The sequence below is a fragment of the Homalodisca vitripennis genome, unplaced genomic scaffold (assembly GCF_021130785.1).
Source record: "Homalodisca vitripennis isolate AUS2020 unplaced genomic scaffold, UT_GWSS_2.1 ScUCBcl_2130;HRSCAF=6573, whole genome shotgun sequence".
Taxonomy (NCBI): domain Eukaryota; kingdom Metazoa; phylum Arthropoda; class Insecta; order Hemiptera; family Cicadellidae; genus Homalodisca; species Homalodisca vitripennis.
The window spans coordinates 44869-72808 of NW_025778259.1; the positions used below are offsets into that span (position 1 = coordinate 44869).

The 27940-nt window shown below is 35.4% G+C and overlaps 1 protein-coding gene across 1 annotated transcript; it reads right to left on the bottom strand.

The window, feature by feature from the left end:
• On the bottom strand, positions 1 to 27892 carry LOC124371851 (N(4)-(Beta-N-acetylglucosaminyl)-L-asparaginase-like). The gene is made up of 6 exons (XM_046830210.1): positions 27345 to 27892; positions 23881 to 24037; positions 17666 to 17891; positions 11192 to 11370; positions 7409 to 7516; positions 1 to 388 (listed from the first exon to the last, which is right to left on the bottom strand). The coding sequence occupies exons 1-6, from the start codon at positions 27523 to 27525 to the stop codon at positions 163 to 165; spliced, it is 1077 nt and encodes a 358-aa protein (XP_046686166.1). The 5' UTR covers positions 27526 to 27892; the 3' UTR covers positions 1 to 162.
• Positions 27893 to 27940: the final 48 nt, after the last annotated feature.

A 27940-nucleotide genomic window follows, 5' to 3' on the forward strand; every position in this document is an offset into this window, starting at 1 on the left:
AACATTTTACTTATGAAAAATTTAATTTTATGAGTCCCTTAAGAGACATGTGATTATCAGTCCATACATATTGCTCTCTTATACCTATCTCAAATCTATATTGAGCTCAACTAGGGTATACAGAAGAAATATCACAGATACAATAGTAACATACACGACAGCTCAGATGCAAGAAGCCCTCAATACAACTCCTGAGGGATATTGGGGACTGTGAACAGAGTAGGGGAAACTGTCGAGTCCATGGCAGCTTGCGGCGTAGTCACCTTGGATGTTAACCGTGATGATTGCACCACTGAATGTTGGGTAATATTTGGCGATACGAGAGATGGCAGTCTTCGCAGCCTCCTCAGGTGACGACCCGTGACGCATCTCTTCCACAGCCAGAAAACTGCACAGTTTCAAGTCATTATCCTTTTCTTAACATAACATTAGTTATTATACAATCTGTTGTACTAAAACATTAGCTTAATTAGTTGTCAAAGTTACTAATAAGTAACTAAGATCAGTCATATTCCGATCACTCTGGAAAACATAGTAATAAAGTAACGGTAGTACAAATAATTTTTCCATGTATGCTAAACCTTATGACTTACCAATGAATTGGAGAGATTCCAATCCTCGAAAAATAGTCAAGTGTTCTTTTTTTTAACATTAACAATTGTAAATGTCCGAAAACATTTTATCCTTTCAAATCACCCATTGTCATTGAACTTTAAACAAAGAATTACCATTAGTCAATCAGTCTAGGGTAACTGTATACTAAGTCAGCTAAAGTCCCTCATTAATAATTAAGTAACGTTTTACAGCTTCTTTCTTGTGCAAGGAATACGTAGATCATGGCAACAAAATAAATAGTACTCAACTATTGAACGAAAATGGTGACCTACACCTACATAAACATAAAGAAAAGGACATTTAAGATAAGGTAGTCAGTGAGCATTTTGGAGCCAAGGCTATCTATGGAACATCAGAGCAAAAATACTTTCATTCACAGCATGTCTGGATGTACAAAAACTGAAATGTTGCCGACAAATAGTTATTCAGATTCCTCTGATCCTACAAGCAAAATTATTTGTGTGCTTGACCAAAATAAGAAATCCATATTTTTACTAACCAGTTACTTTAATGCCCGTGTTCTAAACATTTTTGAGAGGATGGTGTATGACAAATTTCTTAATAATCCATTGGAATGTTTCCACATCAATATGGTTTTCGACCAGGTTGTAATACTTCAGATACTTTAAGGAGAATCCTTACTTCAATTGACTTGTGAACAAACCATGGGTCTCTTTTGTGACATAAGCAGGCCTTCAATACAGTTGATCATTTCATACTTTTAGAAAAAACTTGAGAGGCACTATTTTTAGGGAATTTATTAACCCTGGAAGTGTCTTATCAGAATTTCTGAAATGTCGGCACTTTTCATGCAATTTGCAGGCTTTCACGGTAAAATTCATAAAAAAAGTTTTTTTTTATTTAAGTATAAAGTGTTATACATCAATGTTTTTGTTATAAAACGGAGAATAAAACTAAATAAGTTTTAATAGGAAATTTTAAAAAATTATGCCATGTATCGTGACTATAATTTTAACTTAAGTATGAAACAATTATGTTACATTAAACTATCCTCATCTTACAAAAATTTTAAGATGAATAGAACATGTAGGATAGCCAAATTGTAGCAAATTTAGTTATAAACATACAAATATATAGTTTTATTGGTTAAAAAATAAAAAAAAGTTATAACAATTATGTTTATACAGAAAAGTGCAAATTTGCCATTTTTTCAGTTGCTAGGCAACACAATGAAATAAGTACTATCAAACAAATATTCATTATGTTTCTTGCCTTTTTTTATGTTTGATGATATAGAGCAGTATATACTTAAAACAATTTTTAACATTTTAGAATTGAAGAAAAAAAAACAAAATATATTTACACTAGGTTTTTGGTTTTCTCACTCTTGAGTCACTTCAGATTCAACGTAATCACTCACATCATATTCCATGAGAATATTATAAATATCACTAGATCCACATGGATCAGCCATTACTAGTTTTAAAATGAAACTAATTATATTAAAACTGGACACAAATCATGTAGACGCATACCCGAACAAAAAAGAAATGATTTGTTTACAACCGGCAATCTCCGCTACACAGATACGATCGAGCACAGCACAATGTCAGCTTATAAAGTTAAGCTGGTTGCCATCTAGATACAGCACAAAAGATAATAAAGACCACTAAACATTAAAAGCAACTCATAAGCAACAGATTGATATATAATTTAAAGGTCTGTGGCCAGTAATAAGCATTTTATCGGTATATTACGAATCGACCCCGTTAGTGTCGATTGCACTTTAGAAGTGACCTCATCAACACCAAATGGGTCGACCGACACTTCCAGGGTTAAAGTGGTTTTAAGGGGGAACTCCAACTAGAAAATAGAAAAAATTATAAAGAAATGTAAAAAAATTTTATTTTTATTTTTTATTTTATGGTTTCTCCTGAACATTTTGATATGTAACATGTACCATATCTATTATTATATGTGCTAGATTTTTATAAATCAAGTAAGTGCTGCAAGTGTTTATTCGCTGTCATTTTCGAGAACAAGTAATGCAACATGATTGTTTCACATACAAATGATATTTTATGTACATAAATATATGTATAACAACCCTAGAGAGTGATTATACATTTGGTTTTGTTATGTTGGTCAACCTGGTTACAGTAAATAAACATTGAACTGAAGTAGCAGGTAATAGAAACTAAACAAAATCAGTATGAACTCATTTGATTTATCAGTTGTATTACTGTGATTGTTTTGTTCAAGTGTAACCAGTGCTGTGTTTATTGTGCTTTTATATTTTATATTTAGTATAAAACTGAATCTGGATGGATATTACCCTTGTATAGGTAAACTTTGAACTATATTTGAATGTTATAGGTTAGGTAAAAATTATGCCTGCTACTAAAAGGAAAACTGTTGACTCAAGAGTCTCTAAAACATTTAGTAAAAAGAATAAGGCACGCCTAGCCGCTATTGCAAGATGGTCAACAAACCTAGGCCTACAAAATCATGCCACAAACAGTCCTGAATGTTCAGGAGAATCGTCAAATTTGAAACCCGAAGAACCGATTGGTTCCGGGTTAGGCCTAACTCAACAACCAAGCACATCTAGTAACTGTGATTTGCAGCAGACTAGGCCTAATGAGGATAGTGATTTTAAAACTAGATTGTCTGATTTAGAAAAATCACTAAATGTAGGCCTAGTAGAAAATGATATTGAAATGAACCGTGAAAGCTTGCAGTACGGTATTATTGATTTTGGTTGTATAAATAGCCTGATTGGGAATCTAGCCTGTCCTAAATGCAAAGAACTAACCCTATCATCAAAAATCTCATGTAGATTTGGACTAGCCAGTAAAGTTGAAGTGGAGTGTAGTTCATGTAATATAGTCTCCAATTCTTATACATCTAAAAAAATTGATGATAATAATTCTTTTGACGTCAATTCTAGAATGGTAACTCACTTTATATCAAATGGACAAGGATACAGTGCAATGGAGAAACTATGTATAGTGCTAAATATGGAAATTATGAGCAATAATACATTTAGTAAAATTGCAAAAACTTTGTCAAAATCAACAATAGAAGCTGGTCAAATAAATCTGGCCACTGCAAGAGCCCGAGTACGACAAATATACGCTGAACTGGAAAATTGTAATAGGCCTAACGACTATGATGGGCCTATAGACATAGCAGTATCATTTGATGGCACATGGCACAAGAGAGACCACACCTCAAATTATGGTGTTGGTTGTGTAATAGAATTACACACAGGTTTATTTATAGATTACTGTGTTTTATCAAAGTACTGCCATTCATGCGCGTTAGCGGAATCGGATCTTGGCAAAAATTCCCCAGAATTTGACATTTGGTTCTCAGGCCACAAATCTGAATGCAGTATAAACTACAAAGGATCTTCACCAGCAATGGAGGTTGAAGCAGCAGAAAGACTTTGGAAAAGATCTAATGACTATAATTTCAGATATACTACTATTCTCTCTGACGGTGACTCTAAAGCTTGGCAACACATTCAAAATTTGAACGTTTATGGGGACAATGTAACCATAAATAAAGAAGAATGTATAAATCATGTCTCCAAAAGATTAGGAACTGCTTTGAGAAAAGTAGTGAAAGATTGTAGGGTAAAAAAAATTACTTTGGGGGGAATCAGCTATGGAAGTTTGAAAGATGCGACCATAATAAAGCTTCAAAAATACTACAAAAACGCTATTTTAAAAAATAAAGATAATGTAAATGGAATGAAAAGCAGTATCCTTGCAACACTACATCGTTGTGTTTCAACAGATGAAAAGCCCAGACATTACAAGTGTCCCACAGGTACTAACAGTTGGTGTTTTTATAATAGAGCGTTGGCGAGACACCAGGACCTCATAAAGAAAATTTGAAAACTGCTATAACAGAGACTGTACTGAAACACATTGTACCTGTGTATCAAAGACTTGCTTCAGTTGAACTGTTGAATAGATGTTCTAAGTGCCTGACCCAGAATTCAAACGAGAGTTTGAATGGACTTATCTGGACCAAATGTCCAAAGGTACGCAACGTATCTAAAAGAGCTGTAGAAACTGCGGTGGCTGCGGCTATTGGAGAATATAACTTTGGTAATACAGCTATAACTACTGTTATGACAACTGCTGGAATGACAATTGGACATAAAAGTAATGTAATCATGAAAAGAAGAGATAAGAGAAGAATCAGACAAGCAAAATTGAAGAAAACAAAGTATTTTCAAGAGTACAGAAAAAAATTGTGTATGATAAAACATTATAGAGAACAAAAACTAAAAGAAGGAGAATGTTTAACTTATGGAGCTGGTGAATTTTAGGTGAGAAAGCAAGGATCCTAAGTAATAAGTATGTTTATAGCTCATTTTACCACTGTTATAAGTAAAAATAAACTTTAAGGGGGAACTCCACCTAAAAAATGACTTTTATTTGCAGTGGTAATATTTTTTTATTAATGCAGTTTGAAAGAGCATCAAAAAACAAAACTTTTAATACCATACGTTAACATTTTTGCAACCCCCCTTAGGGGTAGGGGTGGTTTATTGCGGAAAACTTATTTCATTGGTGCAGATATATCTCAAGTTAGGTTGTTTGCAAAGTGTAGCATGGGTTTGATCAGATATGACACTGTTCATTGTTTATAATTTTTTAAATATATTTTATTGTTGAAAACTTTATTTTTACGAAAGGAAACAAAATAAAAACTCTTTCATACATTATTTTATAAAACCAATGCTACAGTTTGCAGACCATTTTATAAGCTTCAAAATATAAAAAAAATTATGGCTCTAGCTATAACCTAACTTGAATTATGTCCGCACCTAGCTGCGAAAACAGTGAAAATAACAAATTCTGAATAATAGAGTTTAATTGGTTGTATTCTGTGTGTTCAAGTCCATCAAGAAGGGAAATCTTCATCTCCGATTACTTGTTTTCCCAAACAGGAGTACCTCAGACTCCATCCTTGGACCCTTATTGTTTCTGTTGTATATAAATGATCTGCCTTTGTATGTCTCGTCTCCTTGTAAGAATAGTTCGGTAGCTATGCTATTCTTATGTTTTATCACAAAGATACCAATTCTCTTATCAATTACAACATCTCAATGACCTTCCGGGTGGTTTGTTACAAATAAACGGTATCTTCATTTCAACAAGACCCACACCACTCAGTTTGTCACAAACACCATGTAATTTACCTCACTTATTTTTACTTGACAACATTGTTATTAAAACCAGTCTCATTTTTGGGAAGAGAGAAAAGTCACAAGGGCCTAAATCTGGTGAATAGGCAGGATGTGTAGCGGTAACCTTGTTTTTTTTTTCATGGGAATGTGAGCTAGAGCGTTGTCGTGGTGCAACAGCCAGTTTTAGTCTTTCCACAAATCAGGCTTTTTCCCTCAAACGCCTTGAAACGTCACAAAAAAAATCAGAGATCATTGTAACACTAGGTAGCATGAATCCCTAAATGAACATTGCCTTTAATTTAAAAAAAAAACCACAAACATTGTTTTTATTGCACTTCCCACTTGGTGATTGTGGGCTTTTCCACAGATGACTGCTGTTTTCTTTCTGGATCATAACCATAAAATCAACTTTCATCACCAGTTATGATCCTGGATATGAATGTGGGGTCACTTTCAAATGTCTCTTTGAGTTCACTGCACACATCAACATGTTGCTGTGTCTGTTCAACAGTCAAAAGCCAAAGCACAAATTTTGTGACAACTCAATGCATACCTAGACTTTCAGTTCAAATATTTTGACAGCTTCTGTACCTAATACCAACACTACTACATAAGTCAATTATTGTCTGATGACGGTCTTCATGAATGAAGTGTCGAATGTTTCCAACAAATTTATCTGTTTTGCTCGTGGAAGGTCGTCCTGAACGATGATCATTTTCAATTGGTTTCATCATTTTCAATTTACCAGCCTTGAAATGAGTGTACCATTCAAAAACCTGTGTTTTGCTCAGTGAATGTTCTTCAAAGGCTTCTTGAAGCATTGCAAAAGTTTCTGCTGGTGATTTCTTAAGTTGAAAGCAACTTGATTCAAGCCCCTTGTTCGAATTTATCAGCCATCACAAAAATCGCTATGTAATTATAACACAACAACAAAGCACAACTTGAAGATATAACCTAACCACTCACAACAACAAAACTCAGCAGCTATTGCGGTAGAGGCTGGTGAAGCACCGGTTTGTACAGTCGGGTAAAAAGTATACTTTTATGTTCTTTCACTTTCACATTTGATGGTCTTTTCGCCTCAGCTATGTATACCCAATCAAAAGCACATATCATAATGTAACACAGTACCTAGAATCTTGAGTAGTATCTTTTGGATTAGCTTTGTAAAACTTTCCCTAAGTATGTTCCGAGTTAAAACAGTTTTAATGTTTTCAAATTTAATTTTTTTCAGTTTTCAGACTCAGGATGTTTTCCATTATTTCTTTTGCACTAATGACAGATTGAGTTGATCTAATTAAACTTATTTTGATTTCCCAAAATTTCTATTTCCACAAACATAGTATTCTAAATTCGTAATATAAAACCATTCTAACATTTAAAATTTTGTTATCATATCTAATCTTATTGAAAAACCAACGATTAAATTTAACCATTTGTTAACTTTTTGGGATTTTTTCCAAATGTGGTGAAAGAAACTAGTCCTAAACTTAATCAAGTTTCTTTTACCTACATATTTCGCAAATACGATGATATTTACTAAAATATTAAATGCAATTGATATTATTTAACGTTATAGTATTTAAAATGGAATTAGCAAACACTTTACTTGAGTTCATATACCTTGGAAGGAAGCGCATCATTACATCACCATCTCCAGTGCATGCGGCTGCACCAACTGTTCCATCTGCATAGCCACCAGCACCCACGAGTGGTGCATCTCCCACTCGACTGTAACATCAAACAAACTTGTTACAGTCTATCATCTCTATGGTGCATGGTACCGCACCAACTGTTCCATCTGCATAGCCACCAGCACCCACGAGTGGTGCATCTCCCACTCGACTGTAACATCAAACAAACTTACTTACATTAAAACATTAAACCAATATTTAACACTTTTATTATTTTGTGAGGCCTTTCGATATCAAAGATATCTTCTTCAGACACATCACAAAAGAAGATATCTTTGATATCGAAAGGCCTCACAAAATAATAAAAGTGTTAACCCTTTTAGCCCCGGCATCCGATATATCGGACAGAGGTGGTCTAGCTAAAATGCCCAACGTCCGATATACCGGACGTCTCGAGAATTTAATGTAGCCGTCTAATAATATGTCCAAATGCCATCAGTTTCGGTATAGTAGTCGGTGAAGAAACGGGCTACATGCAAAAACAATAAACCTTCCAATTGGCATCGTATTTCGTCGTCGTCGAGCGTAGTTTATTTGTCGATGTCAGCTGTCAGACGACTTCAGTAGCATTGTTGTTGTATGCTGACTTATAACCTCAATTAGTTTGCGTGATTGAAAGCGGTTGTTTTTCGTGTGATTTATTGTATTATTAGTAAAAAAAACATGAGTAAACGTCGTAGAGAAAAGTTACCTGTGAGTGAAAACACTTTGTTAAACACTATTATTAGTGGTGAATGTGCTATTTTTGGAGACAATGAATTGAGTTGTTTATATAAAATGTATATATTGTAAATATTATTTCTTTTACTTTTTTGAAAAATTAAACAAGTTTTAGTCTTACAAACCATTACAATTAGTTTGTGTTATTTTACAATTGTTATTATTTCAAAAGTGCAAAAACAAGTATACATATCTGTATACTTCTACTGACGTGTATGTGGAAATATATGAAGAAGTGCTTATGCAGCAATACAATTAATTGGATATATCTCCTGCATTTATCAAGGAAAGTTCTTCAAATTTTGTGTGTGTAGTAAGAAATATATGTACAACAAAATTGCTTTATTTTTCAGGGGCTACAATTTTTTTTCTACCCTTTATGTATGTCCAAACTATAAAAAATAAAAAAAATAAAATTTTTTTATGTATATATACGCCTAAAAAAAACATATCATTCTGTAAAAGTACTTTTTAACTATTACATCTAAGAGTACACTTATTTGTGAACAATTTAAAACAAAAACCTAAAAATTATCTTCCAAAATAAGAAAACTAGATGTATTTTCCCTCCATTCTGCACTACGGTCCCTTATCGCCATGGGCTTTCTGGCAAGTCCATGGAAAAATGGCTGGGGTTAAAAGGGTTAAATATTGGTTTAATTTTTTAATGTAAGTAAGTTATCAGTACCAATATAAGCTCCATCTACAACATCAAACAAACTTGTTACAGTCTATCATCTCTATGGTGCATGGTACCGCACCAACTGTTCCATCTGCATAGCCACCAGCACCCACGAGTGGTGCATCTCCCACTCGACTGTAACATCAAACAAACTTGTTACAGTCTATCATCTCTATGGTGCATGGTACCGCACCAACTGTTCCATATGCATAGCCACCAGCACCCACGAGTGGTGCATCTCCCACTCGACTGTAACATCAAACAAACTTGTTACATTTTATTATAAAATTAAGTATGTTAAAAGTTTACATCAGTCTTCAATTATTGTTAATTTACTGGATATGATACGAGGTTCAGTGATAGAGAGGGCTGACAGCCCTAACTCCATCTATTTAATAAAGATATTTTTCATTTTATTTCTTTTTTTTAATCTAATTTGCAAAGAAATAAATTTTAAATTGATCAGTTTTAATAAAATTTGGAAATTAGTTCCAACATCAAAGAAACACATGGATATGTTTTTTAGTGTTTTCGTTGGAAGTTCTCAAATAAAGATAAAGTTCACCACTTCTTGTCTGTTTGTATAAACGTTAATAGTCTATTTATCACTCTTTGTTGTCCTTAATTTTAGTAAATTAATTTTTTGATACGGAAAATACTTATTAAAATGTACTTTACCATATTAGGAAAATTAGAGTTTTAGTAACTACAAGAGGACCTTCTTCAATTTTGTTTCAATAGGGAATAAGAACTTTAATATTTGTTTAAATTGTGGACATATTACATGTTATTTTAGTATTAATTATGTCAAACTAACTCATACTTTTTCTACAGATTTGTCAAATATTCCAAAAAGTATTTTGTAGGCAGTGTGATGAAGTAATTATTTTCAAGTCCCTGTACCATAGAGACAGGATACCAAAACTTGTCAATAGGTGAGCAGCACAATAAACAATGAATATCAGCACAAGGGTAAAATATTAGAACTCCCTCCCACGTGCAGAAAGAAAAACAATTGGACAATTATCACAGGCCATGAAACTACAATGAAATGGAGCGAACAAAGATAGTTACAGTCATAAAACTGATTATTGATTCTGTTCTAGTTCATGTATGCACACATAATATATTTTAAAGTGTCATAAAAACTCATGTAACAATAACTGCCATATCATTTTGCAGGTGTCAAAGTAATTTTCCTGGTGATTCTTTTGTTGAAAACTTGTTCTACAAATACTGAAATTTTTGTACACCATTCAAAATTTACAACCATACACTATCCACATATGAAGAATAATGATCTACAATTCTAATTTCAAGTATTCTATTTTAAAGTGAATTCACTGCACTGGTTTTCTGAGGCCATTTCTAGGCGGAGAGGCATTTTGTTCCCCATTTCTCAATAAACTTAAAGTTAAACAACACATTTATGTCAGCGTCTACATCATCAGTGTCAAAAGTCTGCTCAACTTACCTAATATCAGAGGTACATGTTTGGCAGGTTGCACCTTTTAACCCTGGAACTCATTTTTTTCCACTATTGCAAACATTTTTCAAAAATTCATAAAAATTATAAGCTATTTCATATATAAACAGTTTAGCATCGGTTTCTTTCATCTAAAGACATAAATTCTAATAGCATTTTCCTCAACAAAAAAGTGTGAAGTAAATCTTAATTTTTTATTCAAAATATTTTATCAAAGTTTTGGTTACTCAAGGGAATAAAAAATCTAAAAATAAAAATCTAAGATAGCCAAAATATATTAAATACTATACACTTTTTAATTAGCTTTTTTACACAACTTAGTACATATTTGTCATAGTACACTGCTTAGCAACAAAGATGAGATTTAGGCACACTTGTAAATAGTGCAAAAAATAAAAGCTGTAATTTTTAATTCACTTAATTTTGGGTTCTAAAATGTATACACATATTTACAATAACAATAAGACAATGTACGTAATATTTGGCTCATTTCAGCATTTAAAACCACAAAGTGCAGTCTGAACAATCGACCACATGGCATCACAGGTGATCAAATACAGAACTCGTAAACACAAAACATGGGTCATAGACATCGGAATAAAAACTTAAATATATGTAGGCTGTAAACTCGAGTTTCATCTAGCTCACATACTTATTCTCAAAAATAGCACTAGTTATAAGCAGTTAACGTTAACCTTATGTCTCTGCCTCGGAAAAATGTTGAGAATCCATGAAGAACAGCATGTGAACATCAAATTCCTTCTCAAACTTAGAAAATCTGCAAATGAAACAATAATAGAAGAAAGGTTAATAGTTGAACTTACCCCGGTATTTTGTGGTTGGCACCATTGGAGCTCGTACCTACAGCTACTCTTCCCTGTCTGTCAAGAGCTACCATGGAGATGGTATCGTGACTGTATTTGACTTGATCGTTTGTAATGGTCTTGCCTGAAAGCAAGGGATGGTAGGGGCCACATTGCTGGCTTGGATCTGGCTCAACATCCTGTAACAACAAGTGGTCAAGTCAACCAGGTAAATGAAATCTATAGCCACTCTCTATTGTAACAGACCAGAGCTACCATGAAAGATACAGACACTGAAAGGAGCCACATTGCTGTCTTAAATCTGGCTCAACATCCTGTAGCAACCAGTGGTCAAGGTAACTAAGTAAATGGAACCTTTAGCCACTCTCTATGGTGACTGTCCAGAGCTACCATGAAAGATACATACACTGAAAGGAGCCAAATTGCTGTCTTAAATCTGGCTCAACATCCTGTAGTAACCAGTGGTCAAGGTAACTAGGTAAATGGAATCTATAGCCACTCTCTACGGTGACTGTCCAGAGCTACCATGAAAGATACAGACACTGAAAGGAGCCAAATTGCTGTCTTGAATCTGGCTCAACATTCTGTAGTAACCAGTGGTCAAGGTAACCAGGTAAATGGAACCTATAGCCACTCTCTATGGTGACTGTCCAGAGCTACCATGAAAGATACAGACACTGAAAGGAGCCAAATTGCTGTCTTGAATCTGGCTCAACATTCTGTAGTAACCAGTGGTCAAGGTAACCAGGTAAATGGAACCTATAGCCACTCTCTATGGTGACTGTCCAGAGCTACCATGAAAGATACAGACACTGAAAGGAGCCAAATTGCTGTCTTGAATCTGGCTCAACATTCTGTAGTAACCAGTGGTCAAGGTAACCAGGTAAATGGAACCTATAGCCACTCTCTATGGTGACTGTCCAGAGCTACCATGAAAGATACAGACACTGAAAGGAGCCAAATTGCTGTCTTAAATCTGGCTCAACATCCTGTAGTAACCAGTGGTCAAGGTAACTAGGTAAATGGAACCTATAGCCACTCTCTACGGTGACTGTCCAGAGCTACCATGAAAGATACAGACACTGAAAGGAGCCAAATTGCTGTCTTGAATCTGGCTCAACTTCCTGTAGCAACCAGTTGTCAAGGTAACTAATGAAATGGAACCTATTATAGCCACTCTCTACGGTGACTGTCCAGAGGTACCATGAAAGATACAGACACTGAAAGGAGCCACATTGTTGCCTTAAATCTGGCGCAACATCCTGTAGCAACCAGTTGTCAAGGTAACTAATGAAATGGAACCTATTATAGCCACTCTCTACGGTGACTGTCCAGAGCTACCATGAAAGATACAGACACTGAAAGGAGCCAAATTGCTGTCTTGAATCTGGCTCAACATCCTGTAGCAACCAGTGGTCAAGGTAACTAGGTAAATGGAACCTATAGCCACTCTCTACAGTGACTGTCCAGAGCTACCATGAAAGATACAGACACTGATAGGAGCCAAATTGCTGTCTTAAATCTGGCTCAACATCCTGTAGTAACCAGTGGTCAAGGTAACTAGGTAAATGGAACCTATAGCCACTCTCTACAGTGACTGTCCAGAGGTACCATGAAAGATACAGACACTGAAAGGAGCCAAATTGCTGTCTTGAATCTGGCTCAACATCCTGTAGCAACCAGTTGTCAAGGTAACTAATGAAATGGGACCTATTATAGCCACTCTCTACGGTGACTGTCCAGAGGTACCATGAAAGATACAGACACTGAAAGGAGCCACATTGTTACCTTAAATCTGGCTTAACATCATACAGCAACCAGTTGTCATGGAAATAATGGTCTTAACATAGTTCCTTGTACTGGATGGTTCTCATATCAGTGATGTTTATTTGGTGACAGTTTGTATTGTGTCACTCCTTACGACAATTTATTTAATTGGAAAACTAGCTCTTATACGTAATTTGCTCAGATACATTTTAAATAATTTCTCTCTGAAATAAGTTAGTGATTTGTATAATAAGTGTATTACAAAGTTATGTACAACTATGTTAATAGGTTATATAGATTAACAGTAAGTGTGTTTTGTTTGTCTTAACGGATTGAGAACACAGTGATAAGCACCAGTCCAGACTTACACATGGCTGATTATCTTATCTTAAACAAATGTCTACTCAAAGGTTGAGTTTCATCCATGTTATTTAATATTCAATGTTAAATGTATTATAATTAAAATAAGCAGTTACCCATGGCTTTGTACTCTTGTATTCTTCTTGGCTTTGTGAACTGTATACACTAACAAGTTTTACATTTAATAACTGGTGTTTCGATACAGACATAAACAAATTTGATAGTAAGTGTTAAAAATGACAACAATGAGCAATGAGTCTTGTTTGCTGAAAACAGCAATGAGGAATTGTGCTCAATAAAACTTTTACTGTTTGATTATTATTTTTCGTAGCTAAATAAAAGCACCAAGCTAGCAATTGCGATCCTTCCTGTTCACTGAAAAACTTTAGAGGTCTTCATAACGAGACTTTTGGATACCTATGAAATTATGAATACTAAACAATTTGGATTTAAAAAAATTATGTCAATGATTGATGCAGTAACTAACCTTGTAGATGTCGTAGGCTATGGGTTGGAGAGGCGAGAACAGGTGCTTAGCATTTTCCTTGACCTCTCAAAGGCTTTTGACTGTGTGCATCATGAGACTATTTCTTATTTACGTTAATAATTTGAACTCATCGATCCATTATGGAGAGATGATTCAATACGCTGATCGACACAACTCTCTGTATTTCAGATAAAACAGTTCAAGATTTAGAAATAAAATTGTCGATCTAAGTTCTTGCATATAACACTTTTCTGAAATAAACTTAAACTCAAATCATTCAAATTCATTAAATTTAATTTTAGACAACATGAACAAGAATTGATACCAATTGTGTCTATGGATGGTGTACTCTTACAGGAAACAGAATCCACCAAGTTTTTGGGAATACAAATTGATTGTGGAGCTGGCCCGAAACGACAACATTAATTCCGTCTGTGCTAGAGTTGCCTCATGCCTTGCATAATTTGGTAAAGTATTACTCCTTTGATATCTTAAAATGGTCTATTTTGGTCTGGTTTGCACATATCCGTCATATGGTGTGAGTTTATGGAGAGGTTGTGCCAACTACAGATTGTAAAGGGTTTTTAAATTACAAAATGAGGAAATTCGCATCATGCTCAAAATTAATTTTAAAGAGTTGTACAGGGATGTGTTCAAGGAGATAAAAATGCTTACTTTACCCTGCCTCTATGTGCTATGTGGTGGTTATGTCCTAGTGGACCAAGTGTACGTTCGTACAAGGCCAATACATCCATCAGTATGGAACAAGAGGCAGAAAGAACTTGCAAGTATAACAGCCCAGGACAACAGTATTTGCGCATTTGCTGCCTCAAATTGGTGTTAGGCTAATTATTAAACTTCCTGAATGCATCAAACAAACAGATAATCTAAATCACATTCGAGCTTGATTGAAGCGCCATCTGGTGGCAAGAGCATTTTACTTGGCTGATGAGTTCATGGAGAGTCGCTGGGATAACTAATTGGTATTGGCCTAAAATAAGCCAAAATTTTGGATCTGGTGTACCTAATTGAATGAGTATGTGTATGTGTGATGATTGTAAGTATGAATAGATGAAACTATTAGATTAGAATTTTAACTTTTAAAACAAACGTTGCAAAACAATGTGTTATTGTCAAAATGCAAAATAAAATGAAATTAAATTGATACAAAAATGTTCATATTAACATAACCAACATTTCACAATAATTAGACATTTTTATAAATATTCTATTTCTGAGTTATTAAAGTTTTGTATGGTAGCCATTTGAAATCTGATATGATATTTTTCTGAAACATTTTTTCAAATCAAGTCTTAATTAAACTAAATACACTCCTCAAAACAATTAAAGGATCACTTTTTTAACAGAATGCACTCGGTTAACGGTTCGAAATTTTCTAATAATTTTTTTTTAATTTCAAAGTCGGTGTTGAAAGTAAAATACATCGTATATGTTTTTTTTATATGATATTTTATTTTAGGCTAGAACAGTAAACAAAGTTTAAAACCGCAAAATTAAAACGAAAACAACTCTCTTAATAAAGTACAAATGTAATAAGAAATGGTCTGGTCTTTTGAATCTCACTTTCAATACCTTGTATTGCCACCTCTAGCTGATATAACCGCAAGAACACGCTGTGGCATGGTTCTGATGAGTCGTCTGAGGCTATCTTGAGGTAACCGCTCCCATTCTTCTCGTAATGCCATTTCCAGCTCATCCAAAGTCCTGGGTTGGTTTGGGCGGCCCCGGATACTTCGTCCTAGTTGGTCCCAGACGTGCTCAATCGGGTTTAGGTCCGGACTGTAGGCTGGCCACTCCAGCAGTGGTATGTTGTGTTCGCCCAGGTACTCACGGACCAATCTTGCTGCATGTGGTCGAGCTCCGTCTTGCATAAATAAAAAATTTTGACCTGCTTGCTCTGCTCTCGGACGAATATGAACGTCTAACACCTCGTCCACATAACGCTGGGCTGTCAAAGTGCCGTTTCGGATTATGACAAGGTCTGTACGACCGTCCATTGTTATGCCACCCCACACTAATACTGAGCCCCCGCCAAACGGAACTCTGGGAGCTAGGCAACAGTTAATAAACCGTTCATTTCCTCTTCTCCACACTCGAACGCGGCCGTCATTACCAAAAATTGTAAATTTTGACTCGTCTGAGAACATTACCTTACGCCACTGTCTCAGCTGCCAACGCCTATGGTCTCTTGCAAACTGCAATCTGGCTCTCTTATGACGCACAGTCAATCTCGGCACTCGGGCAGGTCTCCTAGATCTCAATCCAGCTTCCCGGAGTCGATTTCTAACAGTCTGATCCGACACACGATTTCCAGTCGCCTGGCTTAGGTCGTTTTGAAGTTCTCTAGCAGTTAAAAATCGATTACGAAGTGCATTAACTCGTAAAAATCGATCTTCTATGTGCGTGGTAGATCTCGAGCGGCCTTGTCCTGGGCGTCTTTGAAGAGTTCCTAGCTCCTGATGTCGGTTCCATAATCTTGAAATTACTGATTGACTCACACCTAAGCGCCTACCCACTTCTCGTTGGGAAACTCCCACTTCTATCAAAGTAACAGCTCTACTGACATCACTCTCAGACAAAAACCGTCTAACACCCGCCATAACAATAAAAACACACAGGCCTAACTATAGAAGTCTAATCCAGACTGAACGAGATCAACTTCTGACAAAACTGAGCCTGAACCTTTCCTTATCTCATTCTTGTTTGGACATGATATCGAAATAATCGCTCTTATCTTTTACTGAATTAGTCAGAAATAAACAAGAATTATTTATCTTTGCTACCGAGAGGTTCCTTTATCAGTGTGCAAAGTTCAAACATTCTTCTGTTATTAATACTTGTTTTACAAGACGCAATAAAAGTGATCCTTTAATTGTTTTGAGGTGTGTATTTTGCATTTTGCAACTAAATATATAAGTTTGAACTCTATATCTTTATTCTATTTCAAGATATAACCGTTTTCCTTAAATAACACAAACAGACAGATGGTAAACTAAGCAATATAGGACTATATATTATATCACATTTCTTACTTATTTTGACCTAAAACATCAAATGGTGGTGTTTGAAAGAGTAACTTATATGTACGTCCATGTGCATCACAAAAGTGTCTAGTTCCAGGCATTACCGTTACTACCAGAGCTTTGGTTGAGTTTGATTTGTTGCCTCTATCAAAGAAATATATAATTTAATACATTATTATTAATAATATAAATAAACTTTATATAAAAAATCTCGTGTTACAGTGTTTGTTTATGCTAATATAGAAAACCACTGAACCCATTTCAATGAAATTTTATAAATATGTATTGTTTGCTCAAACTTAAAAGATAGGACAGTTTTACCTCGATTAATAAACAAATTGTTAATTTAAGGTTTTTTTATAGATAAAAGGGTTGAACTCACTTCTAGAGCCTGCGTCATTTCATATCAAATCAACGGGGTATAAACATGACCACTTCAGAATTTGATGAAATTTGGTATAAAGGTAGTCCTTTCAAAATTTGAATTTGATATAAAAAAACCTTTTATGACAAGGTATAATGTGTTGTATATCAAAAGAAAGAGCATTTAAAACTGAGTACTATGACACCAGACACCAATACCATCTGTCTAGCTCAATTAGGAGAAAAGCTATAATGATTTCAAAACCTGTTGGTTCCAGTTTTTGGTGGATTGTGACAAACTTTACATAGCCATAACTTTGAAAACCGATTGAAATATTTGGAGAAAAATTGGCAATTTATTGGTGACCAATATAAAGATAAGATATTTAATCATTTTACATTTTCAGTAAAGTAATTTCTCTATTTGTAATACTGAACATATCTGTGACTCACCAACCAGAAGTTGGGCTGACAACTGTTGCTTTGCCAGCTGCTCCACATTTGTTGGGATTGTTTCGTTGTCAAGTTCTCCTTGCGGAAACCCATTTCCAATGCAAACTGTGTGGCCAGCTCTCCCACCAGGATGGAGTGTCGTGTGTGTTCCAATACACGGCGTGCTACCGAAATGGCAGACTTTATCTCTCGCAGGGCACCAACCGCGCCAATGTTCATTGTTACTCTACAGACAAATCCTTGAGATAATATGACCAAATTCTCTCTGAAAAATATCTTTGAAAATAAAGAGCCATAATGAATATATCATAAATGAATATATGAACACAGCAGGGGATTACATATAGTGATTTCATTTTAAGTTTAGAAACAATGTAAGCTATCATGCAGGACTATGCTGGCAATCCATACACGATAGTAGGAAGCCGTGAAGAGACCAGAGTCCAGAACTACACCAAATCTTTTGCCAGCTTTGATGATTATACATGGGGTCCACAAATTACTCCATTTGATTTGGTTGATAAGTAAGAAATGTCATATAAAGTACTGTCCTATCTTGCTTAGTTTACCATCTGTCTGTCTATGTTTTAGAAAAATATTATATCTTAAAACTGAATAAAGGTATAAAGTTGAAACTTTGTAAAATAATTAAGTAAAATTAAGACATGCTTTTGAAAACACGTCAGAAAAATTGTATGTCAGGTTTCAAAATGGCGGCCATACACAATTTACAAGCGTTAATAACGTCATGAAAATTAGTATTTCACCATCTCAAAACCATCCCAGATAAAGCCAAACTTTGAATACAAAAATTTTTTGTTTTTAAAAGAGCTATTGATAGGAGTAATAAGTCATACCATTTGAATTTTTTAGGTTGTATGAGTATAAAATCTCCTGAATTTAAACTATTAAAAATTTCAAATATGCTAAAAAATGAAAATTGTAACATGTGTTTTGACAGAATACTTCTTTAGCAAACTTGGATACAAATTTAGATTTGCTTAACATTTTTAATGAGGTAACAGCAAAAAAAAAAAAAAAAAAAAAACAATAAGTACAACTTTTGACCACTCTGTATACAAGAAGCGAAATAAATTAAAATTTTTTTGTATGAGTAGAGACCTTTAAAATTACCTACCACTCAATCTCTCTTTACATTTGGAAAATGACCCCTGTATATGGCTGTAGATTGAGTTAACACTACATTTTAAGACATTTAACAATACAACTATTAACCCTTATAACGTCACAGACGCCGTATGGCGCATAGACAAACTATCTCCAAACGGCAAAGACGCGGTACGGCGCATCGACACAAAACTGCGTCTATAGCAAATTTAAGTTCCTTTTAAATCTGATCAATGTCACTAACGGTATGCGTCAACCATGTGTGTGGGTTATTGACCTATGTCAAGCGTCAAAATATAGCTGTCGCGTTACATTGTTTGAAACAATAGACACGGTGTCTAGACACTCTACCCGCCACACGGCACAGACGCCGTACAGCGCGCGCGCTTTTGTTTGCAGTTTGGCTTCAGGTAGTGCGTGTCTAACCATCGCTGAGTCGGTTTCCTTCGTCGTGTTTTCTGTTCATATGGTTTTTATTTATTTGTTAAAAGTATTGATATCTTAGTTTTAGTATTCATTTAGTGTTTTTAGTGTTTAGTGTCACCTATTTAGTGTTGAGATACTTTGGGATTATACCGACCACACCAGTATGAAGAACACAAAAATATAAATTTATAGCTAAAAAAACATGATAGAACGAAAAAACAACTCTTTAATTACAAAATTACAAACTTACAAGCATTTCCAGGCATTGTGATTCGTATTGTTGTCGCTGTTATCTTATCTTTCTCGAGAATCCCGATTACGACAGGCCACGCGGCATCACATGATTTGCGCGGTACATAATTATTGCCTTTCCATTACAATTCAATTTATATTTCTGATCAGATCCTCTAGAATTTGATATTTTACTGATAGGTACTATCTCGAGGGATGTTTTTCTTTCGTTGACATCAGCGAGAAGGCATGGCACTCGCATTTTGGGTGGCGGAGTATGATCAAGAATAAAAACAAGTTTTGAGTGTTTTTTCAATAAAGAGTTTAGTTATAGTTTGATCATGTTTGTTTTTATTGAATTTTTGTGTTTGGAGAAATGTAGAGGTAAAACACGGAAGTACAACAAAGCGACGAACCAGCTGAACGGGCGGCGAGACTCTGCAATCACGTTATCTACTAGACCGCTCGACTTTGACCTCTGTCTGAGGATGGGGAGGGGTTTGCGATAAGACAATTCCTGTTTTATATGACGAAATATTGTTCTACGCTAATCTAGTAATCAGTAGAAGCAAAATGTCAAATAACGATTCATGTCTGGGTGTGGTCGGTATAATCCCAAAGTACCGTGTTCATTATTAGTGATAAATAACATGTCTCGTAACATTGACGATCCTGAGTACAGTGACTTTATAATTTTAAAATTTTTACTTTTTCAGGGTGTCCAGTAATGACCAAATCTAAAATTCAAGCACATTTCAAGGTTTTCAAGGCTCAAAATTATAAAATTCAAGGCTATAGTCGCGGTTTACTTTTGGCTCTTTATCGGTAACTAACAATTTTACAAGCCAAAATCAAGTCACGAAATAGTGTTTACTTTCCATGTAACAATAAAGATTTCTCAAATATTTAAGGCCTCTGTTTAAATTACTAATGTCCTTATACATTATTAACAACATTTTATAATTCGTTGTTGAAAAATTTACATTAAATGAGGTTTTTTTCAGAACCTATAACTTATAATTGAACTTCCTTGTGTTCAAAAACTTTGAACTGTAATCGTACCTATAAAATATGTTAATTTAATTATTTAAACAATACTATGCTTAATGTGGCATTTAATTTAGTTTAAAATGAATTTCAGTGTAATGTTACTATTACAAAAAATAGTAAAAAAACGTTGTAGGCCTATACAAAATTATGATAAAGTACCAAAGCCTAATTTAATGTTTATATTGTAACAGTTTGTTACAAATACATTTTAATATCCAAATAGGTAAATGATTTCGATTTTTTTATTTGAAATCTGAAAACAAACCCTCAAAAACACAGGATAGTAAAGAAACAGTTTTACTTTTAAGTTAAAGAAGTTTTACTTACACTTTCAACATCAAACCCAATACTATTCTAAACCAGTTGAGGGTTAGGTTAGTTTTTAGGCGAATTAAGTTTCATAAAAACAAAATAACTGTTAAAATAAATAAAAATATATTAATATTAATTTTGTAAAAAAGGATTAAACTCAAAAAGTCCAAAACATGGGTTATTAAAATGTTGAACCCTTTTTACAATTTATTTTGTGTTAAAAAATAAATTTGTCACAGAAAAAGTGTTACTCTCTTTAGAAAACATGTGTGAAATTATAAAACTTTTTTAACAATTGAATTACTAACGATGTATTGCACCTTTACTCATTGCACAAATTAATTTAAACAAATAAGGCTATTGACAATAAGTTAAATGAAAACAACCATTAATAGTATAGCAAGGGTAAATAAACACCTAGATTACTAAAAAAGTGTTGTATTAATTATATATCTCAAATAAATTTAAAATAAATCCTATAGGCATCCAATTGTACACCATAATTGATCACATGATCACGTTTTTCGATTACCTTAAATTGAAACATTTAATATTCATCACTATGTTTCAAAGAATTGGTAACCTCTTCAACATGCGAATATTATAAATACAATATATAGTCGCGTAGGTTACTTAGCCACTCTTCAAATTACTTTAACATCAAGCATATATAAATGCCATCTCTCGTCAAACCTACTACAACGCCATTTTTGGCGACTGCAACGAGAGCGAGTTACCTCCAAATTTCCTTTGTATCCTGTCAATTTCACATCGATGTGAACATAATGAAACTGTTGCTTCAATATCTTCATTTGTGTTGAGCACGGCGTCCACTGCGACCGGCCCGGTCCAGCTCAGCCCGGACTTTTATACTCTGTCAAAATGCATACGATCAAATGAAAACCCGCCCACTGCGACCGGTCCGGCCTGGGCTGGACCGGGCCGGTCGCAGTTGGTGGGTGTCCATTTGATTGCGTGTATTTCGACTTCACAAAAAGGCCGGGCCGGGTTCACTCCAACCTAGCACCGCCCACTGCGGCCGGCCCGGCCTATCCAGCCTCGGTTGGCTCTTCGGGTGCCGTGTGGGCCGAGTCTTTCCGGGCTGTGCCGGGCCGGTCGCAGTTGGTGGGTGTCCATTTGATTGCGTGTATTTCGACTTCACAAAAAGGCCGGGCCGGGTTCACTCCAGCCTAGCACCGCCCACTGCGGCCGGCCCGGCCTTTTTGTGATGTCGAAATACACGCAATCAAATGGACACCCACCAACTGCGACTGGCCCGGCCTATCCAGCCTCGGTTGGCTCTTCGGGTGCCGTGTGGGCCGAGTCTTTCCGGGCTGTGCCGGGCCGGCCGCAATGGGCGGGTGTCCATTTGATTGCGTGTATTTCGACTTCACAAAAAGGCCGGGCCGGGCCGCCCGCAGTGTGCGGGTGTCCATTTGATTGCGTGTATTCCGACTTCACAAAAAGGTCGGGCCGGGCCGCCCGCAGTGTGCGGGTGTCCATTTCATTGCGTGTATTTCGACTTCACAAAAAGGCCGGGCCGGGCCGCCCGCAGTGTGCGGGTGTCCATTTGATTGCGTGTATTCCGACTTCACAAAAAGGTCGGGCCGGGCCGCCTGCAGTTGGGCGGGTGTCCATTTGATTGCGTGTATTTCGACTTCACAAAAAGGTCGGGCCGGGCCGCCCGCAGTGTGCGGGTGTCCATTTCATTGCGTGTATTTCGACTTCACAAAAAGGCCGGGCCGGGTTCACTCCAGCCTAGCACCGCCCACTGCGGCCGGCCCGGCCTATCCAGCCTCGGTTGGCTCATCGGGTGCCGTGTGGGCCGAGTCTTTCCGGGCTGTGCCGGGCCGGTCGCAGTTGGTGGGTGTCCATTTGATTGCGTGTATTTCGGCTTCCCAAAAAGGCCGGGCCGGGTTCACTCCAGCCTAGCACCGCCCACTGCGGCCGGCCCGGCCTTTTTGTGATGTCGAAATACACGCAATCAAATGGACACCCACCAACTGCGACTGGCCCGGCCTATTCAGCCTCGGTTGGCTCTTCGGGTGCCGTGTGGGCCGAGTCTTTCCGGGCTGTGCCGGGCCGGCCGCAGTGGGCGGGTGTCCATTTGATTGCGTGTATTTCGACTTCACAAAAAGGCCGGGCCGGGCCGCCCGCAGGGTGCGGGTGTCCATTTGATTGCGTGTATTCCGACTTCTCAAAATGGCCGGACCGGGCCGCCCGCAGTTGGGCGGGTGTCCATTTGATTGCGTGTATTTCGACTTCACAAAAAGGTCGGGCCGGGCCGCCCGCAGTTGGGCGGGTGTCCATTTGATTGCGTGTATTCCGACTTCTCAAAATGGCCGGACCGGGCCGCCCGCAGTTGGGCGGGTGTCCATTTGATTGCGTGTATTTCGACTTCACAAAAAGGTCGGGCCGGGCCGCCCGCAGTGTGCGGGTGTCCATTTCATTGCGTGTATTTAGACTTCACAAAAAGGCCGGGCCGCCCGCAGTGGGCTGGTGTCCATTTGATTGCGTGTATTTTGACAAAAAGGCCGGGACGGTCACAGTGGGCGTCTTGCATTAGAAACGGCAGCGGTATAAAAAAAATCAAAACTCCCGATTTTCTACAAAATTCAAGCATAATTCCCGCCCTTTTCAAGGCAGGTAAAATTCAAGCATAATTCCCGCTCTTCCCGATTTTCAAGGCTGCTGGACACCCTGTTTTTTATACTTACCATAATTATAGAAAGTAAAAATAAAAATGAACTTTACACATTTAATTTTTTTTTTTTTTTAATATTGTGCCGTTTGCTGGAAGTTGTGAAAAGATATACTGACGTTATAAGGGTTAATATGGTTTGGGTTGACATTTGCCTGAATAAAAGTGATTTACTAACTTTTTATAGGCTAAAACCCAACCTACCGATATAAGGATTAGTTGGTCCTAAGAGAGTTGACCACTTGTAGTCATCAGATCATGCAGGCATGAATGTGTATGCTTGAGCACACATGCACAGTGCCCAAACCAGCTACAATGCTGTCTAATCTTAGTGGAGTAATCTCTAGTGTGATTATATTAAACCTACCCGTCCATGATGAAAGCGTCAAGTGTGGTTTCTCCATTTTCATCAGGGCTACCACCATAACCAACTGTAAAATCACATTGCTCTCTTTCACAGACCGAGCAGCCGAGCTCTACGGCATCAATGGCAGATAGGTTGCGTCTGTACACAGCATCCCATGCTGAAAAATAATACTCAGCATAAGTTTTAGATAAAATGAGAATACACATAGTTAACAACACAAGATAGGTTAAAAAATGTGTGTATGACATTACATCAGCTATTTCAAGGAATATTAGATTTGTACTCTGCATGCCATAGTGGAACATACCACTTGGATCATTACAGCTGGTATAACTTATTTTACATGATTCTGATTTTCCATTTAAGTAAAAAATGGACTTTCAAATAATCTTACGAGTGTCAATTAATTTTAAAACAAACACTACAAAAACAATATAACTTTATTTGTTTGAGGCTTTTCATCTTAAATGAAAATATCATCAGATGTTAAATTTTATTTCGGTTATGTGTGTCTGATGATGTTTTCATTCAAAATAAAATGGCTCACACAAACATAAACAAATAAAATTGAATTATTAATATATCGGGTTTGTTTTAAAATTAATTCTACCTTAATTAACCCTGGAACTGTATAATAAAATAAAATATGGTACTATACCTTATGAAAACAGTTCCAAATGTTGTAGGTTTCCAATACATATTTCGGAACAAAAGTTCCATTACCGGTTGGTAAAAAAAAGGTGAAAGTGCTCCACATGGGGTTGTTAAAGTTAAACATGTATAATAAAACATACACATGGGGATATAACAAAATAAATAAAGACAAACAATAAACAAACATTAAGATGGTTGCCTTACCACACATACACACAAGATCACGACCGGACAGACAATAGACAGATTGAAGTGTGTAGCAACTACGTAACTCCTATTCTTGTTGTGTACTTGTCTGTTGGTTTACAAGCTCATGATAAAATTTGCTGTTCGAGTATATTGTTAAAAATACAATGTGAACTAAACTGTTCGAAATTTATTGTTTAAATTAGTACATTTTGAATATTTGCGTTTGAAGTGACACAAATTTCATATTCTTCGAGAGTATCGAGTTTACAATATTTCTTGTAAAAAAAAATGAATAATTTCTAAACTGTAATCAACTTCCCTCATGTCGTGACTGTTATCAATAAGAAGCTGGGCAAAAGACGATTTTTGATTATTTATCGGCGGGTTAGAAAAGTGTCCCTTAAATCTAGATTTGAAAGTTACACAGTCAAAACAACTGAGAAATAGAAAAGAAAAACACATTTTTGAAGTCTATTTAACATATTAACAAAAGATGTTAATGAGCTGATACGTCACAGCCTACTTTTGTTATTCTAGTCTATCACTCTTAGGTATATCAATTTTGTAAATTTACACAAATAAACTTTTTAGAATAGTTCTTAACCTATATTTTGGTGTAAATTTTAGATTTAACGGTAAAACAAAACTATGTAGTAAAACAAAAACGCAAAGCCAATCTAATCGGCCAGTGGCTAAATGCTTGAATCAAGCATAGTGTACTGTGGCAGTAAAAGGGTCAAGATAGATACTTGTATCTTCTTTCCATACGATGTTGAGAACAGAGGCTCCAGTATAATAATAATCCTCAATATTCATTACTATCTAAAAATACTGAAAACAAAATGTTGAACTAAATTACGTAATAGGTATTTCAAATAACAATATAGTTCTACTGGTTTTAAATTTTAAAAATTAGTATAATAAAGATAAATAAAAACTATCTATACTTATAAAATGTTACAAACAAAACAATGTAACGTTTATTTACTTTTTACTATTTTCAAGGATAAACGTGTCTGACTCTTTGTGACACAAATAAAACATGTACTCATCATTGAAATTTAGTCAAATTAATGTTAAACACATGATTTTACTTTGAATTAATTTGGAGCAATAATGTCAAACTGAATTACGTTTCAGGCTTTTAAAACTGTAATATAGTGAATCTAAACTTTTATACATGAAAGAAACGTATTTGTTTCAGATTATATAGAATAACTAAACTTTATTTAAACAATGTTTGATCAGCGTAGTACTTATCAAATCAAAAATTCTTTATTTGTAATTTCATGGAGAAATACAATGGCGTCATGGTAGTAAAGTCATATTTTATATAAATGTTATGATTACTCTAACCAATCTGACATGGTATTTCTGCAAGTACTGATGCCGCCAAAACTACATTCATTAATTAAAAAGTTATAATTAGTTTTAGTCCAACTAAATTAGTACATGATCTTCAATATATTCATAATACCAAATTTAGAATGTTCAAAAAGTTTTCTCAAGGTTATTTTTTGCAACAATGTGTTCTGACTTTTCTTTGCAGCAAAACGTTACTAGATTTCTACCTTAAATTCTTTTCATCTCCTCACTAAAAACTGGACAATTCGGATTTAAAAGAGCAAGGTGATTCATTATCTTGTAACCACTTAAAACATTGTTCAATGTTTAAAAATACATTTCGAGCCAATAATTTATGTTCATCACCATTGTTCTAGCCGACTACACTAGCCTACTCAGTACGTAAATGAAATAAAATCAGCGGGCAATGATAATTATGAATATAAGTCAAATGTTGTATTTAATAATTTTGATATTTCTAATTGATAATCATGATAAGTGGTGGCCACTTATTATACTGAAGCTAGAACAGAAAACGTCTTTGATACAACAGAAAATACTGTGGAGACAGTAGGCAGACAATGCTTTCAGAGATAAATCTGCAGCTAAAGTATTATAAGCGGCCAGTACCTTTAAAAATACTAGGCTATATCCGATTGGCTAAAGTAATCGTAGGTACTACGCTGCTCAAAAAGCATATATATATATATATATATATATATAGTTTTGTTGATTTATGTAATCTGAAACAAATACACTTCTTTTACATAAAAAGTATAGCTTCTCAATATTACCATTTTAAAGTCTAAAACGTTGTAATTCAGCTCAACATCATTACGTTAAAAATGTATTCAATGTTAAAACGTGTAAAGAAATAAATGAAAAATTGAAATCATTTTTCATTATTGAGTAATGGTGGCAGGAACAGTGACGTACATGTCTGTTTCGCAAGCATTCACATTTATCCTTGAAAATACATAAGATAAGTAAATTTTATTGTTTTGTTGTAATTATGTATTAATTTGTAAATGATATTAATATTTATACATTAATTTTTAAGATTAAAAAACTAGCCAAAGTTCTTTGAAATATCTATTACGGTATTTGGTCTGACAGTTTGCTTTCAGTCCTTTGGATGGTCATGAATATCGATGATTCCATATCATTCGATAATCATCATCCGATTACGTTGGTGGCTGCTTATTATACTGAAGCCAAATCTGCAGAGTGAACGTATTTATACTACAAGTAGCATATCTGCAATTTTGAAAACTTACCAGTGGCGGTAGCATTGGTAAATGGCCAGGTATTGATGGCGAGTGGTAATCCTCTTTTAGTATATACATCAGTTAGTAATGTCTCAAATATGAAAATGTTAACAACAGCAATACATAATAATCCCAAACCTACAAGAGAAAGAAAATAACAAATACAGTTGCAAGAAGCTGAATTTCGCATTATAATAAAGCTTGTAAGGAGTAACTTACTAAACTTTTTCAGGTTAGATCAATTGTTAACCTCGAATTTCCTTATTTTCACAAGAGGCCAATTGTAGTATTATAACCGATCTAAAATACAAACATACGATAGGTAAGCTAGGATACTGAATAATACTGTTAATATTCTGTAAACAAGTAGAAACGTTTGAACTACACTGCCTGTATTTTTATATAAGTCAAAAAACACCGTTTTACATTATAATCAGAACCACGTCTACACTCAGTCTCCAATATTATGATTGACAACATCGGCCTAATGCCTTTATCGGCTTATAACACTTATCAGTATCACCCAAATAATGTTATCTTCAATAAAAACAGTAAATACAACTTTTTTTCTCTTCCTATAGGGACAAAATATTTACATGGCAGGC